Below are 24,333 nucleotides of genomic sequence, written 5' to 3'. Positions count from 1 at the left end.
TTAAGGCTAACAAAGCTAATAAAAAGCTAAAAACTGAGAATTGAAAAAGAGTAACTGTAGTAAGCTGAACATCTAATAACGTCAGAGAATGAAACAAATTGTCTACAATATGCGGAATGATGAGTTAGTTAATACAGACAAATTCAAATCTCAGAAATATTTGCTATACAACCCAAAACAACAAAACTTTGTTAGAATTTTAAAGCAGTATGTGATACTCTATCTACAGAAAGGCTGAATCCAATGTAGGATAACTCAACAATGAGTATAACTTTGATAGACAAAGCAAAATCAGTCACCTATTTAAAATCAGTAGTTCCTAATGCAGTATAAAATTACATCACTTGAGCTATATACTAATATTTGACTTGCATGACAGGAGTAAGGCATCAGCAGAGGAACATATTTTTTTTAAACTTCGGAAAAGCTCAGTTTTCCAAGCTGACAAGAAATACTGGCAGCATAAAATGGGACAAATTTAACACATGGAGAATTAGGGAAAGTTGTGTGCTGTAATATTGAATAAATTTCATACAGCACATACTTACAAGTAGGATGCATGTTAGATGGATCAAAAAATTGTTCAATCTTAAAATGAATTTATTAATGGTAACTTATAAAGCAGTGCAACTTCTTTCAGCAAGGTCCTCAAGGAAACAATTCTTGATCCAATACTGCTAACAGTTTAATTGAAGTAGAGAATGGTAAGTTTTGTCCGCAAGTTTTGCGGAAGATTCTGCAAGAGCAGTTGGGTAAGAAATTATGAAATTATGAGAATGACAGTATGAGTATGGTCAGGCTTTCCTTTTAAAGTAATCACATTAAGAAAAAAAAAAAAGTGTGTGTATATCTATATCTGTCTGAGAACCAGTAAAAGAGCTACACAGATATAGAAAATACACCAGGCTCTATTTGGCACAATACTGACAAGCCATCAGGAGGCATCAAAAAGTAGTCATAAATAGCAACATCAGTTCTTAGAACAGTGCTGTGGTAAAAAAAAAAAAAAAAAAGTCATAAAATGCACACCAAGTACTGTCCAATAAAAGAAACAAACCCTCTTGCTGCTTCCACATTGCAATTTTTAGCTATTTTTCAATTATTGGTCCCAGTTCTGAAGTCCACATTTTAAGGATACAGAAGTACTATAGGCTGGAAAAACAACCTTACAAGATTTAAGGTGCTCAGCTTAGATTTTTAAAGAAAGACTGCTGGAGGATTTGATCTTGAGCAAAGATATTTATAAAATGGAGAGAATATATGAAAGTAAAAAAAGCTTTGACTAAATTTTCAGAAAATAGTTTCTAGGGCATGAATGTAGGATCAGAGTTACTCTGGCCAAAGAACTAGGAAGTATAGGTCTGTCTGCATTGTTATCATAGGATTATGAACTTTTTGCAGCTCTGCATTAAAAAAAATGACTGCAATAAAAAAAGGTTTTTGTAACTGTCTATACAGGTAAAGAAGGAAATATTTGCACAATTTGACCTCTGAGGTTATAATGGTTTCTCATTTCTCTCAAAAGCAAGACTCATTGCCGTTGCAGGAAGATATGAATGTACTCAGCAGTTAAAAGAACCTGATTATAAGTATGTGAATGATAAAAAGGCAACATTTCCACTTTATTTGGAAAACTGTTATTTGTTCAGGTATCTCTATGCTCCTGCAATATCTGACCTCAACTCAAAAATCACTAGGAATTTTTTTTTTAGCCCACAGCACTAAAGTCAAGGTAAATTCTCATTTTAGAGAAGAAAAAAGGAGGAGCAGAGGAATAACTTAAAAGATTTCCCATGATGCAGAATATACAAAGAACCCACTCCAGTGCTCTAGTAGTTAGATAATTCCTGTCTTCACCAACTTTAACAGAATTAAAAGTTATGGGTACAACTCAATATATCAGCAAAATCTCTGCAACATGTTTTGTATAGGCATTTTTCCCAGTAAAATACTGTACAACACTCTGTTCCTAAATTTATGCAGTGAAATGAACATCTCTCTTTCCCATAACTAGGAACTGTGTGATTAGTAGGTTTACAATGTAATAATCAGAACTGATTTCAGGAGGTAAACAGCATAAAAAGGGATAGTAGTAGGCCATAAATGGGGAGAAAAGTAAAAGAACAAAAAAAATCTGGAAGAACAACCGAATTAAAAAAGAAAAAAATTGGTATATGTCAGGATCATGGGGAGCTAGGTCATATTTTAACCATTATTGACTAGGGATTCACCTATCATTCCCTTGGTCAGAAATTATTATAAATCTGACTTTCAACATCCGAAAACCTAGAAAGGGCAAAGGCCAAACATAAAAAATGGGCCTTGACTCCATGTCCAGTTTGTCATTTCCTATATCTGATCTTCAGTAGTGCCAAACAAGTCACAAGTCCTCCCAAAACTAATATATGTGAACGTTCACACTGCTGAAGCTGAAGATGACAAGCACCAGCAGTGTATGAGCCTTCAAAGATCATGATGAATTTTGTTCATTTAGTTTCTAGCAGCTCTTACCAAGAATAAAAAATAATTCAACCTCCCACTTCCAAATCCCAAACAGCTAACCATCAGAATTCCTTGCTTTACCCCCAAGCCTTTTTTTTTCCCACAGAAATACGAGAGAAAAACATGTAATAAATGCACCACATATTTAAGACATTTCTCTCTGACTTCAAGATTTCACCTTGAAGACATCACCTTTAAATGCAGAAGAGATCATTGTAAGCCCAGTTTCTAAGTGTTTGCAACTACAGATACTTGCCAGGTTCTCAAAATCCTGAAGGGTTTGAAGGGCCCCTCTCCTGTATTCCCCTTCTAAAAACAATAGAATCAAGCGAAGTGACACTCTCTGAGGAGAAGGACATGGGGTTCCTGGTGGACAACAAGCTGTCCATGAGCCAGCAGTGTGCCCTTTTGGCCAAGAAGGCCAATGGTATCCCAGGGTGCATTAAGAAAAGCATTGCCAGCAGGTCAAGGGAAGTGATCCTGCCCCTCTACTCAGCCCTGGTGAGGCCACATCTGGAGTGCTGTGTCCAGTTCTAGGCTTCTCAGTACAAGGGAGATGTGGAGATATGGGAACAAGTCCAGTGGAGGGTTACAAAGGTGATTAGGGGACCTGAGCATCTCTCTTAGGAGAATAGACTGAGAGAGTTGGGCCTGTTCAGTCTCAAGAAGAGATGACTGAGAGGGCTCCTCAACATTGTATCTAAAGATGGATGGAGCCAGGCTCTTCTCAGTGGTCACAAGCAATAAGACAAGAGACACTGGGTAGAAACTGATGCACAGGAAGTTCCACCCCAATATGAGGAAGAGCTTTACTGTGCAGGTGACCGTGTACTGGAAGAGGTTGCCCAGAGAGGCTGTGGAGTCTCCCTCACTGCAGATATTCAAGAACTGTCTGGATGCAATCCTGTGCCATGTGCTCTAGGATGACCCTGCTTGAGTAAGGACATTACACCACATGGCCCACTGTGGTCCCTTCCAGTCTGACCCATTCCGGGATTCTGTGACACTCTAACAGTTGAAGGGCATTTAAAGATGGGACACAGTTCAGTTACGTCAAAATACTGTATTTCTGCAGTTAATCTATCAACAGTGTCTGCTTTAAAAAATTAACTACAGCTTACTGAAGTTTTTAGTCAATGATTATTCCATGCAATGTTAGAAAAATCAGTCCTTTTCAAATACAGATTTTAATAAGAAACATTGCTAAAACATTCAAATTTCAAAGATTTCAACCACATGTAAAAGCAAAACCCTATCAACAGTTTATAAAAGGTCACATATACCTAATGTTGTTTGGTTTCCCCTACCCCAAGATATTCCACACACACACACACACACACACACTGATCATTTTTGCTACTCGTTTTATTCCTTTTCAAGAAGTTACTTTCTCTATTCAAGTTTTGGTCCAGGGCTGAATGGTGCTATATGAGTTCAGAATTCGATTAGGACTTTCTACCAATGGTGTATAATACACATGCAAGTTAAGAGTCACAACCGTATCTAGGCTATCAAATAATTTCAAGTATTTAGTTACAGTAGACCTTCAGTATCAGTTTCTGGGGGCCCTTGACATCACCATTGCATACACATACTCCCTGCATACTTCAGTTCCATATGAAGATGGTAATGCTGCAAATATGAGTAAAATTATTGAGAGGCAGGTAAAAACAAAACACAAGCACATAAGAACACTGATTTGGGGCCTGGTATACATTAGGCCTGTCCCCCTAGCTTTCTGTATGTCCACAACGTGCCATCTCAAGTCAGCAGGAATTCCAATCTCAATGAGTGTTGGGGACTGAACATACCTTGAGGTTACTACAATACTTTCCCTACGATAAACAGGTGTGCTGAGATGCTATGTAAATTCAAGATCCTTTACATATATAATTAAAACAGATGTGGCTTACTGTAAACAAGGAGAAAACATTGAAGAGGAATTTAAAAAAAAAATCCATTGTATAGCTTTCACAACAAAGGTCAAAATGTTTACAAGTCCAGTCAATATATTACTACCCCTCTAATCCAGGGGATACAATAGCTCCCATAAAAATTACCACAGAGACAATACCACATGTTACCAGCTCAGTTCCCACTGAACCACAAATAAATTTCCTGATTTAAGTCAGTTAGGATCCAGTGCTACCTGTGCAGCTAGACACACTCTATGGTAGAAATCACAGACTCTGTAAAACTCTGTTTAACAGATGGTAAATTTAGCAACAACTTCCTCCAAATTAATAAACAGATGTTTAGACTAGATTACACGGTAACATAGGTAAATGAAGTTACAGACATTTCTCATTTTGAAATAACACACTTGCAGGAGAGTTGATGGTTAAAAGTTGTTGATACCACTAATCCCTAGGTTTGGATCTTTAATTTTTAGAATTAGTGAGATGAATGAGGACGATTTATAACCTTCAAAGCTCTGATGACATATTGCCTGAAGATTCAGTAAGTCATTACAGCATGTATATGTTTATATTCATTCTGGATTCAAGGCCTATTCAATACCCTGGACAAAAATGGAGTTTTTGTTCTAAATAGAGTTAGTCTACATCACCATTCTGATGCAAAATGCTGGTTTCCTGGCAAATTCTACTCATGTAGTCATGCAAGCAACACACCATAAATGATGGAATGTGCTAGAATGCTTTTTGATTTACTGCTGCTAAGAGATCTACTAGAAAACATCAACAACCTGACACACTTGTTTCCTTTGTTGTGCTGCCCTAAAAACTTAAATGGTTCATTGAAAAATGCTTCTCTATTAAGTACCAAAATAATACTTAACAGTAGCTAAAAGTGTTAAATTTGGGTTTAAAATAATTTGGGCTTAGGTCATTTTCATGACTACCACAATACTACCTGAATACGTTGTGAGCAGCTCACATAGATGGATCAAACAGTAATGACTAAGCCATCAGAAAAATATAACACATAGTGGGTGGGCAGGGAATCAACTGCCAAATACACAGGTTCATATCAAATCCAGACTTCTTTTGTCTTTAATTAGAGATAGTCTACAAAAAAGACTAAAATGCAAATACTATGTAACTGGAGAATGTATCAGCTTGGATCCTTATGACTTCAATCCATCTTCACTATTAAAAAACAAAGTTTTGAAATTGAATTATTAAATTGACTGTAAAATTAAAATAAAATTTACAAGATCTTTTTAAAATCTTTTAAAGATGGAGTAGACTGAGTCATTCACTATTTTCCTTACTTATTTTCTTAAGAAAGATTCTGCTCCTGCATTTCAAACTTGAAATTTACCTTTGAGAATATAATAGTAGTGTACCTAAAAATACAAAGTAGAGAGGAATTAAAATAGATTTACTTCATAATTATGAATGAAAAAAAAAACAAAACAGTTCTATTTTGGCTAAGCCAGTACAGAGGAAAGACAGACAATTAACTCTTTACCACAGTGACACTTCCGAGATAAAATCAAACTGTAACTCACTTCAAGCCCAGTGTTCTCTTCATGTTCACAGGTTACACATGATTTATAGTCACCATTTTGTACTTAGCATTCTGGCTTTTCCCATATTGGTAAATACTTACCAACCAAAGCATGTTCATGTTTCAGAAATACCTTTGCTAAAACAGCTAAACATAACTCAAAGTGCTTTAGATCAAAGCAAATTCAAATAAAATGTCCCTCTGCCTCTTTACAGGAGGTAAGGAGAAAAAAAACCAACAAAAACCTGTATATCTGGTGCCTGTATTTCTGTTCTTTCACATTAGAGCTGTTAAGTCTCCTCTTTCAGGTCACGTCTTCCACATAAAAGTGCTAAACTAATGCCGCTTAATGACAAATTAATGTCCATGAATAAAAAATACACCTCTAATAGCATAGAGTAATTTGCCATTACAATATCATCATTGGACATGCCCCTGGTTTAATACGATGTATTTAATTCATAACTTAATGAGTGATATATAAAAAGAGAGAGATGAACCCTGCAATTACATTTATGTGAGTCTGTCACCTTATTTGTAAAACCTTAGAGTCATTTACATTCAAATTAGAACAAATGAGTGATTTCACAAAGTGCAGTGATAAATGACCATTGCTGCACAAGACAGAACTGTATTTCCTGTGAAAACATTAACAGTTTCCTATTATTTGTTAAAAATTACAATGCATATTGCCCAGTGTTGTGTGAATAATGACTTTTTTACTGATTAGGTCAGAAGACTAATATGGAGTAAAAATAAATAATTTTTCTTTTCATTTTTTTTCTGATTTTAGCTTGAATTTATCTGCTCAAACTGTTATGGACTCACACTGCCACCTGCTGTCCAGTCCCGGGGAGGGGGCCCTGACTGTCTCGAATTTCAAGTCAGTTCAGCCATTCTGTCTTTCGGGTGCCGTCTCTTGCAATCAACAAAATTTTCCTCCCAGACTGCTAACTGGGCATGTCACCGAGAACAGCAGCAGACAAGGGTAGCTGCACTACCCACTTACAAATACTTCCATTTTTGGGGTTCATGCATCTGAACTGCCTCAATTAATTAGGAGAATTTAAAGCTAAAGACATTGGAGACCAGGAGGCACAAGGAGAACATAAAACATTAGTATCGATCAGACGGCAATAAAACCAAAGAAGAATTTTGTACACTAAGCATTCTGGGATTCATCAGCCTCTGTTTACAGCTTTATAAAAATACTGGAAAGATTCCAGAAGCAGAAGTCTTTTAGGGGCTGTTGGACAGAAAGGTCAGGTATGGAGGCCACACTGGCTAGAAAGACAACGTGAGAAGGGCAGGGAGGGAAATTATGAAGCCATACAGTTTCTGTGTTCCTATTTAAAATACACACTAAAGCTGCTCTCCCTTCCTGACGGAATCTGCAAAGAGAAAGCAGATATAGCAGTAACAGCCTATTCCCAACCTGTGACCCCTCCTGTAAGTTTGCTGCAAAGGACTGGCAATGTATATCCATACAATTCGCCAGCCAGCTCAGGAGCTTTAATCTTGCCAGCAATAGTTAACCTAGACATTCCAGCATAATTTTTTTACATGTCCATCGGCAGATTCAATTCACATTGTAGCTAAATAGCAGCAAGTGGATTACAGTAAGAACAGGATTCAAAGTGACTAGGTATAGCCACTTTGGTATATTTTTACTTTCCTCACTGACACCAAGTGAAAAATGGAGAAAACCACTGCCATTTTTTTATTCAGTCCCATTCGAAGCTGGAATCTTAGTGCATTCACATTTCATATATCTGTATCTCTGTAATGTAACTGTATGTTAAAGAGAGTGCAGAGAAAAATTACCGAAGTTATTTTTGAGCTTTTCACAAGAACTTTCCTAATGACTGTCAATAGCTCAATGACAACAGCTGACAAAACATGCTCCTTCAAAAAACAGCAGGCTAGCACAGCAACAAATGGTTGCATAACACTTAAAACCAGCAAACTGCAAGGCAATGTTATTTCTGTCTACTTTGTATTCTTAGCACTGGAAGGTCACTCCACCATAAGATAAAGTTGGTAGACTCCAGCTTAAAGGTAGTGACTAATTCTGGGGGATTGTTGGGTGTGCAGAGTGTGCATGCATGTACTTAGATAAAAAACTCTGTATTAAGTTAAAAAAAGGCAAGCCTGGTTGCTAGATGACCTTTAGATTTTTTTTCCAGCAGTTTAATTTGCTCTGTATGAAAAACCCAGAAGCTAAAATCCCAACTGAGCTGGGGTTTCTAGCAATACAAAGGTGATGCTCTCAATCTCTGGTGTACAAATTAATTAATCTCCAAAGGAGTGTATCTTAGTGAAAGTTGGGATTGTGTCATTGGCACTGTTCCAAATGGAGAAATTGTGTTTAAGAAAAATAAGTAACTTTGAAGCTCTGGCCTCACCACGCATATAAACCCCGTACACTCCTCCTTTTAATTCCACAGGCAGATTCATTTGTAGCTTCTTCCTTGTAAAAACAGTAACATATTTCACTCTAAAACACATTCAAATAGTTTAAAATTAGAAGAAGAAAAGATCCAGATCATTAGGCATCCATACAACATGAAAAAAAATTGTTTTATAATGCTAAATCAACCATTACAGTACTAGGTTAAAAATCAAATGCCCCTACCCAAGACAATTTACCTGCTTCAAATATTACCAGGAATTACTCCAGGAAGCCTTATTCTATCATTTGGATGTTGATTAATCTAAGTTTTGCATTCCAGGCCTGATCCTGTCCACTGTCTGCTTTTGTATTGAAGAATCCAGAGCAGTACAATACAGACCCAAGAAAATTCCAGTTGACTGCTGTTGTCCAGTGCTGTGTTTCTTCAGGATCATTTTAATCACTCACCTAAAGAGCTAAAATGCTCTTTTCAGCTTAAATTAGCTCTGTTTAAAGATGCTGTGACTGACATCAGTAGCAAGCAAGCAGATATAGCGGAGTTCTGTCTACTATAATGAAGTTTCTAAAAGGTAATCAACAACATTTACCATTTAGCAGGGAGCATTAATGCACTTAAAACTAATGGGAACACTGGCATCAAACTTTCAAGTTCGCTTGACACAAAAACATTTATGATCCCAATAACAATTCTTACCAGTCAAAGTAGCTCTAGTAGTAATAAGGATCACAGCTCATGTCTACTATACCCAGTGCTCCTAGCTATTTTGGGAATAGGAAATCCTTTCCAACACTGAGTACAAGGACAGTCAGCTAATGCCACATCTAATAAGGTGTTACTTAAACTATGCAACTGTCCAACCAATAAACCCAACATAAATGATACCTCAGATTCTCTCCAGTACGTAAATTTAACTTGTTCTTCACAAAAGGTGCCTGATCTGGCAGCAGAAAGTTAATGGGATAAATGTCAGCTAACATCATGCCATGTGCCACCTCTCAGAAATGAGTATTTTGCTTAGGACAGTTCTGCAACTTCTTAACCCCTCACAACTATCATCTTATTACCTTGAATGTAACTAAGGAAGTACCTCGAACTCCACTGAAAAAATAATGCTGGACTTTGGAAAATACAGAAAAATCACTTAGCTTTAAGATTTCAAATATGGATAGTCCAATATCCCAGATCCCTGAATACTAGTGGTAATCAAACTCTGGTTTAAAAACCAATTACTTCCCACACAATACTGAGTTGATGTTGATCAGTAGAAGGAAATTCCATTAAAAACTTGTATTCTCAATAGCATTCCCTCTTTATTAATGCTCTTTGGTTGTTGAAATAAGTTGCAATTTTTGGCTCTCTTTGGTACTGAATATACAGAACAGTTGAGGAAAAAGACAAAACTTCTTAGATCTACGATCAGTTATATAACTCAGACTTATTTATGAAACAAACACTCCTATGTTCTGAATAAATGATTTAACATGTTTATTCTCTTGTATAAGAATAAAGTTGTCATATATCCTTCAGAAAAACATTTACAAGCTTTAAAGTGCAAAACAGATCATCAACAACACACTACCTAATATCGTGTTCTCCACAGCTCCATTTAAGAAGTCCACTCTCAGATGTACAACATATTCAATGCCTTCAGCTAAGCTTTCTCTTGCCTTCTCCAACATTATGGGACAAACACGGTCCACTGGAACTCGACAGACTAAAACTTTCAAAAGGTAAAGAAGATATACAGATAACCTGTTCCCATTAAATTTCCAAGTCTGGTTGTTGGCTGCAGCATTCTGCGTTAGCCTCCTTTGAAAGACCTCAGCTAAAACTGACAATCAACCTGAGTTGGAGGAGGAACTCAGAAAATAAGAATCTTGGAGAGCCGGATGCGCTCTCTGCAAGCAAATGCTGTGTGCTTGATCACAGACCTTAGTGCAATTCAAGGTACACAAAGTTCAAGTCTTTAGTTTAGCTTTCACACACCTACATAACACCAACACAGCTCAGAAAAATCACATTGCCTTACTGTTTGTTCAGCTTGAAACAGATGTGTGAGCTTACAAGCCTTGTTTCAATGTTTAATGTACCTGAGAATTATGCAGATGACATAGATTCATGAATATGCATGTGTCTCAAATAAAATACATCAGCATGCTTTGAAAGAGTCCCTCTCTACAAATGAAACTAAAAACAAAACCCCCAAACAGCAGAGGTTGTGGAGTAATCATAATTCAAGATATGACTGAGGTGGGGGGAGAAGTCTGCACAACACAAAGCTGGAATTAAGACCTCAAATAGGGAATATTTGGGCATTTTTCTTGTTTGCAAATACAGAAAATATGAACAATAGCTATTTTAAAATAAAAATTAGTAAATTATCAATCCAAAATGAGCATGAGTTTCAAATGAGAATATTGAATCAACATTAGATGCTACAGAACATTTGATAATGAAAAGTTTATAGATGATAAAATGCATTTAATAAACTATAAGTGTTGTCAGAAATCTCCACTGCATCACGCTATCATAAATGTCTTAGAGATTGATATTACCTAATTGACAGTGGGGAGAAAGAATCACAGAATCACAGAATATCCTGAGCTGGAAGGGACCCACAAGGATCAACTAGTCCAGCTCCTGGTCCTGCACAGACACCCCAACAATCTGTTCCTTTCCTTTTTTCTGTTGTTCCTTTGATTGAGAATTCTTAAAAAAATTGCCATAAATGCGATTCAAACAATTTGTAACAGAAACCTTTCTGGGATTCATCAACAAATTAAAGTCTTCTAAGCTGTTTAGTCTATGACAAAGAGGATCTCTCTTATAGTCAAATAACATCTTGTTTATTTTGAGACAACTGAGAGGAAATTCCTTAAAGACCAGTGAATATGCAGCGTTGGCTGCAAATTAATGTGTGCCCAGTGCACTACAAATAATTTTTGACAATTAGACACTTTGACAATCATCTTAGATAAATCATATCAGAACAGTCTTCTTTGGAACCTCACAGACTACCAATATGCCTTGAAAAAAATATGTGTATGGGTGATGCCAATAGCATTTGTAGCAAAAAAATCCTCCTTACTGAAATCCATGGAACCATTACAGGCCCCAGATAAAAGTATCAAGAAAAGATGAAACTGTTCAAGACAGTTCCAACAAAATGACAAGCTGGAACATCTAGAGAGAGAGGAGAGCTGGAACGAGTGTTAACAATAAAAGCAGCACTCATATGGGAAAAGCCTGGTCTAATCCAAACATTTAAAGACAATCCTAACAAGTTAAAACTCTGTGTCATCGTTACACAACATTGAGTGACAGCTAGATCCCACATACTGTATTTCCTGAATTTATGCTAAACTAAATTAGGTTCATGATATCTGAACAACTTCAAACAGCAAGAAAGAAATTCACTAGCATTGCAAATAAAGAACTCTGGTACACTCAAATTCATCAGAAAGAAGAGAAAGGGCAAGCACTAATCTCTTTCCAGTATCACAGCATGTGGGCTGACAAGCACCCCAGTTATCAACTGCAGCAAGGGTAAGTGGCTTTAAAGAAGACTTCCTTAACTACTTTGATTTTATTTTCAGATAGTACTAAAATAAAGCAAGAAACATTTTTTTAAAGTCACTCAATAATATGTAGAAAAAACAGGTTTGGACCCTGAAAGATATCACAGTCTTAATGTGCAGTACCTTCTTGGCCTCTGTTGAAAAGGCTTACACAATCACTCAGGGCTGATTACTTGTATGGACTGCAACACTACAGAACAAAAAAGACAGGTAAATTCAAACTATGATCTATTCAGACTGGAAATCTGTCTACATATATGCCTTGTTGAGGTGAACCAGGTTAAAAAATACTGGAAAAGGAGTAAAATACAGCCTAGAATCCAATATGATATAAGCTATAGCACAGATGTTCATGCAGTTTTAAAACCTTACAATGAGATCCTGATTAAAAAATAGTCTACAGAAATAGCACTGCTCTCTGTCTTCCAACACACATACTCCTCCTTTTTCCCTGCCTCTCATCCCCTTATTCCCTACCTCCATTACTAAAAATCCGGACACTGAGTCCCACTTCCTTCTAATTTTACACCAGCGTAGCTCCAGTTATCCTACCCTGGCATACTACTCAGAGTACAACAGTGCTATTTCACATCTTTTACTCATCTTACAGCAACTGCAGACAACAGAGTTGTGGTTTCTATGACTCATGAAGGACGTGCTTCTCTTCTAAATTATAGAAGGAGAAAAAACATGCAAATAAATACACATGAGACAAACTGCATCTAAAGACATAAGAGCAACAGAAAAAGTATTAGCAGGAGAGGAATTAAAACACTTCTGCTTCTTTTGCAAGTTATCATTTTATGGTTGGACTTGATCTTAAAGGTCTTTTTCAACATAAAGGATTCTACGATTGTCATCTCCAGAGAATTTTTCCGGGTCTGTTAATTGTAGAATAATTTAGAAGCAAGGTTTATTCACTCCAGAGTGGTTTTCTTGTGGGGGTAGTGTGATTTTGGGATTGATTTGTTTTGGGAAATTTTTAATTCATTATGAATCTCTTCCTAAGTAGCTGACTATGGCTTGCATATCAAGGACGAGACCCAAGGATGAGACGCCTTTCCCCTGCAATGGTCTCAGGATTAAAAGTATTAAGACGGGGCTGAGGGAAGAGCTACAAATACCAGAAACTTTGTAGTTAGCACAAGGATTTATGCTGAGCATATACCTGCTCTTCTCCTACAGTTCTCTCATGTCCCCATCTCACCAGCACAATACCCAGCTTCTTCCCTACTTTTCAATATTTTCCCTAGATTCTTTGCTGCAATATTCTCTTTAGTTCAATTTCTGACAAACATAGAACCACATTAGCAGCAGAGACATACTCTCACTGACTGATTTGTTAGGGGGCCATTAAATACAGAGTATAATGTTAGATTTGTATTTTCTTTTTCATTACAGTAACTCCTTCCTGTGCCTGCCTGACAGCTGGTAGGCCAAATGGTTTTGTGGCTTATTTAGCATCTCACAGTTCTTATTTCTCAAACCAACCATCTTTCCCATTACAATTTGTGTCTATTTTCTCAGAAAAATTAAATCCCTCCTTACATTCCCGAAAAAAAAAAAATGAATTGCATAAGTCTACCAGCTCCTCTAACTTTCTAATCAATTTATAATGTACAAATTAATACTGCCTTATTATCTGAACATACATTTTGAAGGGTTTTGTAAGGCTAACACTTCTCCATAAGACACAGAGCCTTCAAGTACATCCTGAAGTTCTTACCATGAGATCCTGCCTGCCCCCGGTACTCAGTAGCTCAGCATGTGGCCAAGCACACTCAGACTGTTCAAAGGCAGTTACGCTGTTGGAAGGCAAGTTCATACTAAGAGGACTGTGCTGATGTGCATTTCCATGCCCACCTGTTGCCCAGAAGCAGCTAACACAACCTATTTCAGAAACAGTACTGAAAAATTACGAAGAAAAGTAAACAGTTCTGTAGAATTGCTAATGCTATTTTATTTTTATAAAGTTTTTCATAGTTACACATCAAAGCTGTGTTCTTGCTACAAGCCGTCACAGAAAATTAGTTTACTGCACTCAAATTTTTTGTTTCATAAAGACATCAGCATTATGGGCATGAGGCCAGTTGAGAATAAAGGGCCATTATAATAAGCCCTATCCCTTCGGAGGTAGTAGTGTCCTGGGATACATATCAAAATCTGTTGTGAACACATGCACCTGAATTCTTCATAATACTCATGATCTCAAAAGGGAAATACCTAGAATTTGGTAAACTGAGGCAGAAGAAAGCATTCTTGCTTTCAGGAATGAAATGGACAAAATGTATGGAAGGAGAAAGCATCTCCCACAAACTGAAACCCAAATTACACTCAAAAATCAGACCTTCTGAAATCCAGTTTTTGCCATTTAGGTTACACCAGGCATTGTACTAATACTCTCCAACGAAATTAGACTTTTAACAAAAGTGTACCAAACAGAAATGGCTGTTTAGGCCGAGAAGCCTCACCTCAATGAGATAGTGAGAACATAAACTGAGAAGCTCCAGCAGCTGCAAATGACTCCCAGCTGCCAGGACGTCCTGTATCACCCCTGGTTCCAAGAGGATCTGTAAAGAAGGAAATGGAAGGTTTGTCATCTGGAACTCAGAGTACCTGTAGAAAACAGTAAGGGCTTTTGTTATTTCAGATATTTGAGTCAACATAAAGAACAGAAAGAGTACAATTAAGCATATAGAGAAGTTTTGCAGGATGGGGACAGTGTCTAAAGTTCATCTGAATTGCCCAAAGGATTTTTAAGCTTTTTTTTTTTCCTGTGACAGTCCATAAGCCACATTACCCTCTAAATATTTTGAAACTAAATGCATGCTGTTTATTTAGGAGGGAGACTTTTCAAAATAACAGAACCTCCTTTTGTTATCTACATACTTGGATGCATCCATATATACTGATGAATCTGATGAACAGAGCTGACTCAGAAGTCTCCACTATTAATATTATTCATATGTATTAAAAATATACAGACTAGGAACACCCTTCCTATTCTGTGTGGTACCACTTTATAATTTTCCTAACCACTGTCTTCATTTTACAGAGCAGGGCTCTGAAAGTAAAGTGAGCATGCTGCTGAGGAAGTGCCAGAAAGGGCTTAGAAACCAAGACTGATTATTCAGTCAGTTGCTCACATGAATCTCCTACTCATTTTAATTAAAATCATGTAGAGGCAGCAGTAAGGATAATTGGACCACAGCTGCTAGACTGCTGTCTTGGGGTCAGCTTGTTAGAGCATTCCTTTTGGGAAACAAAAAAGTCTTTGGGAATAAAGACACTGGTCAACTTCTTATCAGCAATCACACTATAAACTATATAAACTAAAATTACTTAAGTAGTGCAATATCCAACAAAAATCAGAAATCCATACAAAAAATTAATTTTTCAAAGATGCCAGTTTTCCTGCCAGTTTTATTCTTGTATTTCCTCTGGCAACTTTGGTTTCACACCACATGAGGTCAGTGTCTCACTGTTCCACAGGGAAGTAAAGCTTTTTTTTCAGATCCTTTTTCTTCTGCCCACATGATTCAGTTTTATCTCACAGCATCAACTGTATACCTCAAATACAGTGGAATAAGGAAGAAGGCAAACATCTGCATCTTTTGTAGTTTAACTATTTTTGAGGGAAAATGAAAAATGTGTATGCATTTCTTCAAGCAAAACCACAAAATATCTCCAACACAATGGATATGTAAGAAGAGAAGGGGCCTGATCCTTGTTTATAATGAAAAATCCTTGTTTATAGCAAGAACTCATTTATACTGAGTTGTGGGAGTATATGACATGCTTAAAGCTTGTGCAAATCATCATATATATATTAATATTAGGTTTTAACTGAACATTATATGTAATTTACATACTATACAAAAGTTCTTCATCAAGCCAGAAAGACATGTAAGGATCTTAATGTAAATGAGAATCAGCCCCAGCACCATCCAGGTTTTTGGTTGGTGCTACTGAGGTTGCTATGCATGATGAGAAAAATATGGAAAAATAGAACAGATTTCAGTCACAAAAATATCTCCAACAGGTATATAGAAAAAAAAAAAAAGAAGCAGCACTGTCAAGTATGTTCAAGTGAGATCTCAAGGTCAGACTGACAAAACAAGCTGGTACAGATCTTGCAGTGTATGTTATTCAGACATGAGCTACACTGAGAAAGTTGCCATCTGATGGTGTGTTACTTACTAAGTGCCAGCCACCAGTTTTGCATTGTTAAAGACACAATATGAAGAGAATCAGAACCCCAAGCACATTAGTACCTTGTAGGTGTAGACAAACTATATTTAACTCTGATAGTATTAATGTATTTTAAAGCTACAGCAATCCGTTTATAAATAATACTGGTAGCACTTTGAGATGAGAAGAAGGACAAGAGACAAGGAGGGTGACTGGCTACTGTCTAGAGGTGATTTGCACAAACTCAGCAACAAAAGTGTATTTCAAGATGACAGACATATTTTACATGTTCTTCCATTTCTTACAGCTTTCCTATACCATGCAAGATTTATTCTGCTGAGAAAACATATTCACCTTTGAGTTTCCCAAGGTAATTGAGGAAAGTCTAGTTTATCCCTTCATAAAACTTTGCCATAAATGGAACTATCTCAACTTTTATTCAATACTTACTTAGGGATAGGCAAAAATACTAGTTCATCGATGCTAAACATTCACCAAAAGTAAACTCCATGCTGGGGAAATCCACAAGAAACAAAAAACAATAAAAAGGAAGAAAGTATTGCAAACTTTCCTTCTACTGAAACTGGGTGATTCAAAATTATTCCACACCTCTCAGCTTCTATACACTAATAAAATGACTTGATTTTTATTAATTACTAGCATAGCTGTTTATATGTTATTCGGGCCATCCATATTGACATAAATGAATATTAACATAAATGCAGTTAAATACCACCACATGCACACCACAAGTACACACAGTAAGGAAATACGTAATTTCATGTCAGAAAATTCTAGAAAGTAAACGATATGGAATTTAACACAGAAAACAAGAATAAAAATCTAAGATTCCTGCCACTTTGATGAAAAAGAAAATTCCTTCTTGACTTCACTTGCAGTGATCAGCATTTAAAATGAGACAGGCATCTAACAAAAGTATCACTTGTTTTTGCCTGATGGAGATCTTTCTGTGTGCTTGAGAGCAATCAAAACCCTTAACTTTTCTTTTAAAGTAATTTAGACTGCATTTCACTCTCAACCAGACAGCACTTTTCCCTGTCTCCCTGTTCATTCATGCTTCAGTTGAATTCTGAGCTCCTTGCACATTGACAAATTCTGTTTCAAAAAAGTGAGTGGGGAAAGAATGTTCTAGTTCCCTGCAGGTAACAGCCCAAAGCCCTGGCATGTAATGTTTGGTAGCACTTGTTACAAAATCCAGATGTCTCATTAGCCAATACCAGAAGGAATCACGACCAGCATCCTCTGATATAATATTTTTCCAGAAAACTAAATGAATATTTGTGTTAAATGCACACCATATACATCATAAAATCATGGAATTTTTCAAGTTGGAAGATCATCTAGTCCTATGTCTCTGCTCCGTGTTTCTCCTAAACCCATGACTAAGAGTGTTGTCCAGACACTCCTTGTACTCTGACAAGCTTGGGGCCATGACCACTTCCCTGAGGAGCCTGTTCCAGTGATCTACCACTCTTTTAGTGAAGAACCTTTTCCTAATGTCTTTCCCTGACATAGCTTCATACCACTATCAAATAAATACCGCTATTAGAAGTAAACAAGATTTGAATAAGCAAGACTCCAAGCAAATTCACTATTTTTCGGCAAAGATGTTTCATTACTTCAATCACTTTCAGCTCTAGAAAAGCTGTCTTCTCCCTAGCTTAATTCCTGTCTAGAGCAAATAACATGGAACATTTAACTTTCTGTACAATAAACTTCATAAAGTGAGTTAATTAAGCTTTGTATTATTCTAAGCCTTCTGAGCAATCTGTAGCTGAACTGTGAACCTAATGCCTAGCAGCTATAACCTAGTGCTAAGCACAGAAACGAGCTTATCCTCCTGATATGAGTGAAAAAGGAAACGCCCCTATCTAAGTATCAAATTTTTATCTTTGGCTTTGAAATTGCATTGAAAAAGGATGTTAAGTATTTACAGTAAGACATAGACCTGTTGTATTCAGGTATCCATGACTTTGGCATTCTGTCCCCAGTAGTAAAGAAAGATAGTTGAAGTCACTTTTGTGAGGGACAGCAGGTGGTTTAACTGATTAATTTCACTCAAAAGGCAGCCAGTGGAACTGCTAAGCACAGGATACAGAAGGCCACTTACCCAAGAAAATCAACCATCACAATACACCTTTGTAACACACCTCCATCCACAAGAGAGATAGAGAGGATTAACACAACAAGAGGTGCTAAGATATTGATAGCTATTTTTCCCTGATCTTAACTAAAAATGGTAGATTAAATACTCGTTGATCACTAGAAAAACTGTCAATATCAAATGAGGGGAGGAATTGATGAGAAATGAAAGCCAAGATTCTATAAAGGAATCAAAGCAATTATCAGGAGAAATTGCTGTACTTGAAAATATTTATTTCTACTATTTCTTTACCATCTGAGAAGATTTTTCATTCTTTCATATTTTGGTCTTTTTGGGATTTTTTGTTAAAGAAATAACTAATGAAAGTACAATTTCACAAAGAAGGTGTAAGCTTTGACAATTCAGAATAATTTTATAACTTTATGACAACAATTTAATTTCTATTAACACAGAAACAAAATATCATAGTTTAGGAAAAAAAAAACAACAAAACAACCAAAAAGAAAAGAGACCAGCCAGTTAGGAAAACAGCAAAACTTGGCATTACGCCCTAATAAAGCTACTGGTTTGCTGTGCTGTCTTTGGAAAGTAATTTTCTCCCAAAATAATTTCCTGTTTATAATGTGGCAAAGTAAGGACAGTGATTACTTGCTTTTATAATGTGTTTTGAGGTCCTTAAATAAAATTCTATCTAAATGCAAAATATTTCCATTACCATAGATTAAAGACATATGATAAAACATAGTTACCAAGAAGAAAGATCCAAGTCTGGAACATTTCGGTATGCATAGGACTCCAACTGTGTGTTTGTATTTTTGTTGAATTAGGATCATCCACTGTAAATTAAAGTCAGTGCTCTTGTGACTTGTCAGTCAACTACACTGGCCTATTTGGGGGCTATCCCATTCCTCCAAATAAGATTGTGTCTCTTGCTAACAGAAGGATTAAAATAAAAAAAAATACTCAAAAAGAAAAGAACAATGCCCATGACTCTCTAACACAGTGGTTAAGACTCTTAGTTGGACAGAAAGAATTGCGAGCTCCAAACTCTGCACCAAGAACTGCTTCTCTATATTAATAATCTAAAATACATAGTTCCTATATTGGACTGTACTTCATGCATCTTCCTTCCAATGCAAATCTAACACTTGGAAAAGGTAGGGCAAGTAATCTACTCACTGATTGGTAGATTAGTCACTGGTCTTATTGCTGCCAGCTGTGAAGCAGAAGAGAGAATGACCTTTAAGCCCTTTTATGAAGAAAGGATATGGCAACTACAACAGGAAAGCAGTTGTATCTCTCAATTTTGATTATGGAATTATATGGTAAAATGCCTATGGTCAAGAGGAAACATATTTAAGACTTTTTTTTACCAAAGATTTAATTATTAGAGGATTACCGAGAACCTATATGCATAGAACAAAATAGAATTCTGCCGCCATTCCTTTCATTAGTTTTACCTATTTGAATACCAAATTTCTTTCTTTGTGATGATTAAAGACCGTAGCAATGGATTAACTCAGTTGGAATTATGGTATTATTTATATTTGAGTTTTAAAACTTTTTTCTTCTGAACAATCAGGTTTCCCTTACAAACAAAGCATTTCCAACAGTAATTATGATAAGGCACTGTCTGCCTAAGTAGACAGGAAGACCAAGTTTTTATTTTAAGTCCACAGACATATTTAGAATTAACAAAATAGAGGCAAGGATGACAGAGTTTAATTTCAGATTTCAGTGTTATCCTAAAAACTAAATTTTTTAATTTTGATAACTTTCAAAAACTGCAGGCCATTGTGCAATATTAAATATTTCCACCAGATGTCTCCAATATATTATTTTTCACAGAAAGCTGCATTCAATTTGATGTGTAGCATCTCAAACGCAAGTTCAGCATATTAAAGAAATAAAGAGAAGAAAGCTGCAACTAATTACTTATCTGCTTAGACATGGACACTTAAGGAATTCCACAGCGTTACCCAGAGAAACATCCATTTTTTTTTACCAACATTTTGGCCAAATAAAAAAAAGAAACTAAATAGAGTTCATGGGTTTCACTTTTAAGAGGTATTTCAGATCATGTCTTGATACCTACATTTTCAGAGCAATATAAGATTGTATTTGGCATGAGTGAGTTTTGGGCTGCTAAACAATATTTTATTTTTTAAATCAGAAACAGTTCACAAACCAAACCAAAGATGACTGTCTTCAGAACTCTCTCTCTAATGCAAGCATCCAGTAATCCAGTTTATTAATAGCCTTTGTGGATTATTCCCACTCACTACCTTGAAATGCTCACCCAGATTTTGTCAGCCTGAGTCAGTACATAAGCAATGCTCAAGACATACAAACCCAGCGCCAGAAGAGAATTTCAAGGCCTAAAGCAAAAAAGCAATACTGCTAATTCTCAGACCCACATTATCACTTGAGTTATGCTTCAAAGGCACCTTTATAAGAAAACTCCTGTAGAATACTTCTCATTTCTCTGTTCATCAAAGTAGCGCTTGGTGTACCTGATAGACAGGACAGAGCAAACTTCACCTTATAATCACTTATATGTATGAGCAACCGCACATACATGCACATCTATATTTAACTTAAGAACCCCATTCATTTATTCAAAGTAGATTATGCCTGAAAATGAAAGACTCAAAAGTCTCTAAAAGAATCAAGGACAGAAGGCGCATATTATTTGCTAGGGAGCTGGGAATATTATCCTGGAAGCAATGTGAGGTTGCTTGTTGGGTTACATAAAAGCCAAATCCATTCTTTCAAAGGTTCTCAATGTATTTTACACAGGTTTATTAGACTATGAGTTTTGCTGAAAGATGGCAAATATACCTAATCACAACAGACAGGATGGGTCAGACAGAAATCAAATACAACCCATCCTCTCAAAAGATACTTCTAACAAGAGTTCTCCTTTCAGAATAATCAACCTATAGTTTAAAGTTACTGAAAAAGGTGATACAGGTGCCTACCATTCCAATTTTTATCAAAACTTTCAACTGAAGCAACAAAAAACACACCAATGACAAGTCATGTACTGAGATTTTCAGCTAATTCACTAGTATAGTATGGCATCTCTATCTATCACTTATATAAAAGAAATCTTTCAAGAAGTTTTGTTTTCCATAACAGCAGAAACACAGAAATTAAAGTGCTAAACCATAACTGTTGTGTGGGCTGGTGACAGAAATAGATCCTTTAAAACAGGTAGGGTTTTTTTCCTTATTCCTATTTAGTTTCTTTGTAAAAAACAAAAAACAAAACAAAAAAACCCCTAACCAACCAACCAACCAACCAAAAAAACCAAAACAAAAAACCCAAAACCAAACAACAAAAAGACCCATATAAGGCCATATACTCAATCCACAGTATAGAAGCAGATGCCTTAAATTTATATAACCCAACAGCTCTTCCAGAATAACGCAATATGGATTTAAGCTTTCAGTTTTGAAATTAACTAATAAAGATCACTAATACATCAGTGGACTCAACTGTTGTAGCAATATTCCAAAACCAGTTTGTTTATCTGGAGTTTTAGAATCCAAAAGAGCACATAGCAAAGTGTTCTGAGCTCACTACCCATGAACTCTGAATTGAGATGAAGTCACACAGCAATGCTCTCAAACCATGCAGTGCAGAGATATGGCATGGGGCAAAGGGAAAAAGAGCATCACTCTGCATTTTCTGAAGTGATATAATGTGATATCTAACCTGTGGTCATAAAGAGTGTCACAATGAAAATGTATAGTACCTATAAGCATTTACAAAGATGCTTGAACTGCATCTGTCCAGAGAGTAAGAGACTATTTTTCTCCTCAATTATATAATTTTTCAAACATAGCAGAGTTTATAAATATTTTTTACTAGGAAAACACCTTTCTTTACATTTAATTTAGCATGCAGAATTAACTCATATTAAGATTTTATGAACAGTCAGGCAACCACAAAAAGGGAATACAAATACTACATGGTTCACTACCTGGCAATGATGCACATAAGTGGTGTTTTTATTAAACAATCCTTCTAAAGAAAAAAATCCATCACAGTATACAAAAATTAAGATCTGTTGAATCAAAATACCTTGTACTGGGTAGTGCAGAAGAAAAATAATTTCTAGTACTTCTGAAAAAGTCATACTCAGTTTTTATTGAAGTTGCTTTCAACTGTGTTTCTTACTTTGAAGAACCGTACAATACCTGTCCAGTATATGCAAAGTCCAGGGCTTGTTTTAAACCAAGGCTTGTGACACCATGTAAATTCACCTCATCGGCTTCACTTTCAACCATGCAGAGACTAAACATTGCCTATTGAAAAAAGAGAAACGTTATTAACCAATTTTGGATAAGAAATCTAAATAGCAACACATCTGAGAGTTATAATGAGATCTATACCTAGGTTTCAATATTAACCTTACAGCAATCAATCCTTCAACTGAGTCCTTTTATCAATAAAGAAATACAAAAATTTATTCTGGAAAAACTGAAACAAATCCCTTTGGTCCATGTATATATACTTCTTAACTAAATAATTCTGGTGAAATCAATGGGAACAGTCACACAATAAGGCATAATTCAATAAAAAAGATAACTGGACTCTGGGAAAAAATAATCTACACAAGCACCACTAGAAATAATATTTACGTATAATATCATTATATATAAGAAGGAGCAATAAACCATATGCAATTACCTGTTAGAGAAAAAGGGGTAGTTAACATACCATCTTTTATAAACAATCCTTTCCAAATAAGCATCTCACACCAGAATCTGAACAATATAATACTCTAGCTATTGAATGAAGAGGAAGGATGGAGATGCAGTCACCTAAACTTACAATCTCCCCTTACTTGCTATGGTCCCAGTTTCTCAGATCATAAAACCTGAAGTGGAAATAGGCAAGGTGCTATGGAGCATCCCTGAAAATAACACTGAGGAGAGCAATTGTCATTTTATCAAGCCTCATTTTCCAGATGATTTGTCTTCAGTGCCTCCCTGGACTGAAGCAACCCTAATCAGCCTCTGAATCCTTGTGAGAATCTTTTTCTTCTCATCTCTGTTAAACTTCTTTGCCTGTCACTCTTTCCTCCCAGCCTGCACTCCCGCTACAGTACCCCTACGTACCACTTCTTCCCTCCTTATCAGTCCCATTCTCCATTCTTTGTCACTCTCCCATACTTTTTTAACAAAACACACCACTCGGAATCTTTAAACAGTAAACTGTGAACAAATAAACTGAATAGTTCTACCATCTGTCATTGCTAAAGAAAGTCTAAATTTATCCCCAGTAGATTTTGTGCCAAACTTAATGTCTCTACTGTGGCTGCCAAACTTCACATTGGAGAACTTGAGTTACAAAGGACTTCTCATTAACATAACCTTCTCTCTATGCTCTGGCTGATACCTGCAGAAGCTGAGACAGTCAACAAGCACTGCTGAATTTAAAGGAAAAAAAATAAGCTCTACCCCCTCTAACTCTTTAGCACATATGAATGACTACATGACATTCCCCGCCAACCCAAATTGTTCCATGATTCACCTACACTCAGGTGGCTTCACGAACCAAATGCTTCCTGCAATACTTCCATCATTAAAACACCATAATTTGGCATAAATCTGTTGCCTGGAAATCATCCAGTATAAGCAAGAGTGATACTTATCACACACTCACTCAACAGAAAAAAAAGTGCCAAATAGTTTAAAAGGTTTATCAAACAAATGTAGAAGACATAATGTAGAGAGAAAAAAAAAAATCTCATGAGTTCAGACACTTTTCTAATCCATTAAAAATGTCATCATAGTTAGATATTTTGTTGTCATTCAGGTGTGTCAAATGAGCTCTAATAGGTACTGTGAGGTTTCAGAGCTTGCCAGGAGCTGCAAAGTACCCATCAGCCACCTATTCCTTGCAAAAGCAGACCTGCAGTTGATGTCTTGAAGAGATAAGCTTCTCTTAGAAATTCACTACTAAACAAACTTTTTGGATAATATTCATTTCTGAATTTCTGAATAATGAGCTTAAAATATCAAAGCAACACCTGTCT

General features: G+C 36.2%; 1 protein-coding gene across 4 annotated transcripts in view; it reads right to left on the bottom strand.

Moving 5' to 3' along the window:
- KLHL32 (kelch like family member 32) overlaps positions 1-24,333 on the bottom strand; it is a 125,881-nt gene that overhangs the window by 47,974 nt on the left and 53,574 nt on the right. For all 4 annotated transcript variants that reach the window (XM_027631712.1, XM_027631725.1, XM_027631720.1 and 1 more), the window contains 2 exons: positions 22,490-22,597; positions 14,440-14,538 (listed from right to left, as the gene is read on the bottom strand). In XM_027631712.1, the coding sequence (XP_027487513.1) occupies positions 14,440-14,538; positions 22,490-22,597 (207 nt within the window). The remainder of the gene's footprint in view (positions 1-14,439; positions 14,539-22,489; positions 22,598-24,333) is intronic.

This window comes from Corapipo altera, unplaced genomic scaffold (genome assembly GCF_003945725.1).
Source record: "Corapipo altera isolate COAL_440 unplaced genomic scaffold, ASM394572v1 2b, whole genome shotgun sequence".
Taxonomy (NCBI): Eukaryota; Metazoa; Chordata; class Aves; order Passeriformes; family Pipridae; genus Corapipo; species Corapipo altera.
Note: the sequence above shows the minus strand (reverse complement) of the source record. Positions and strands in the feature narration are given on the sequence as shown.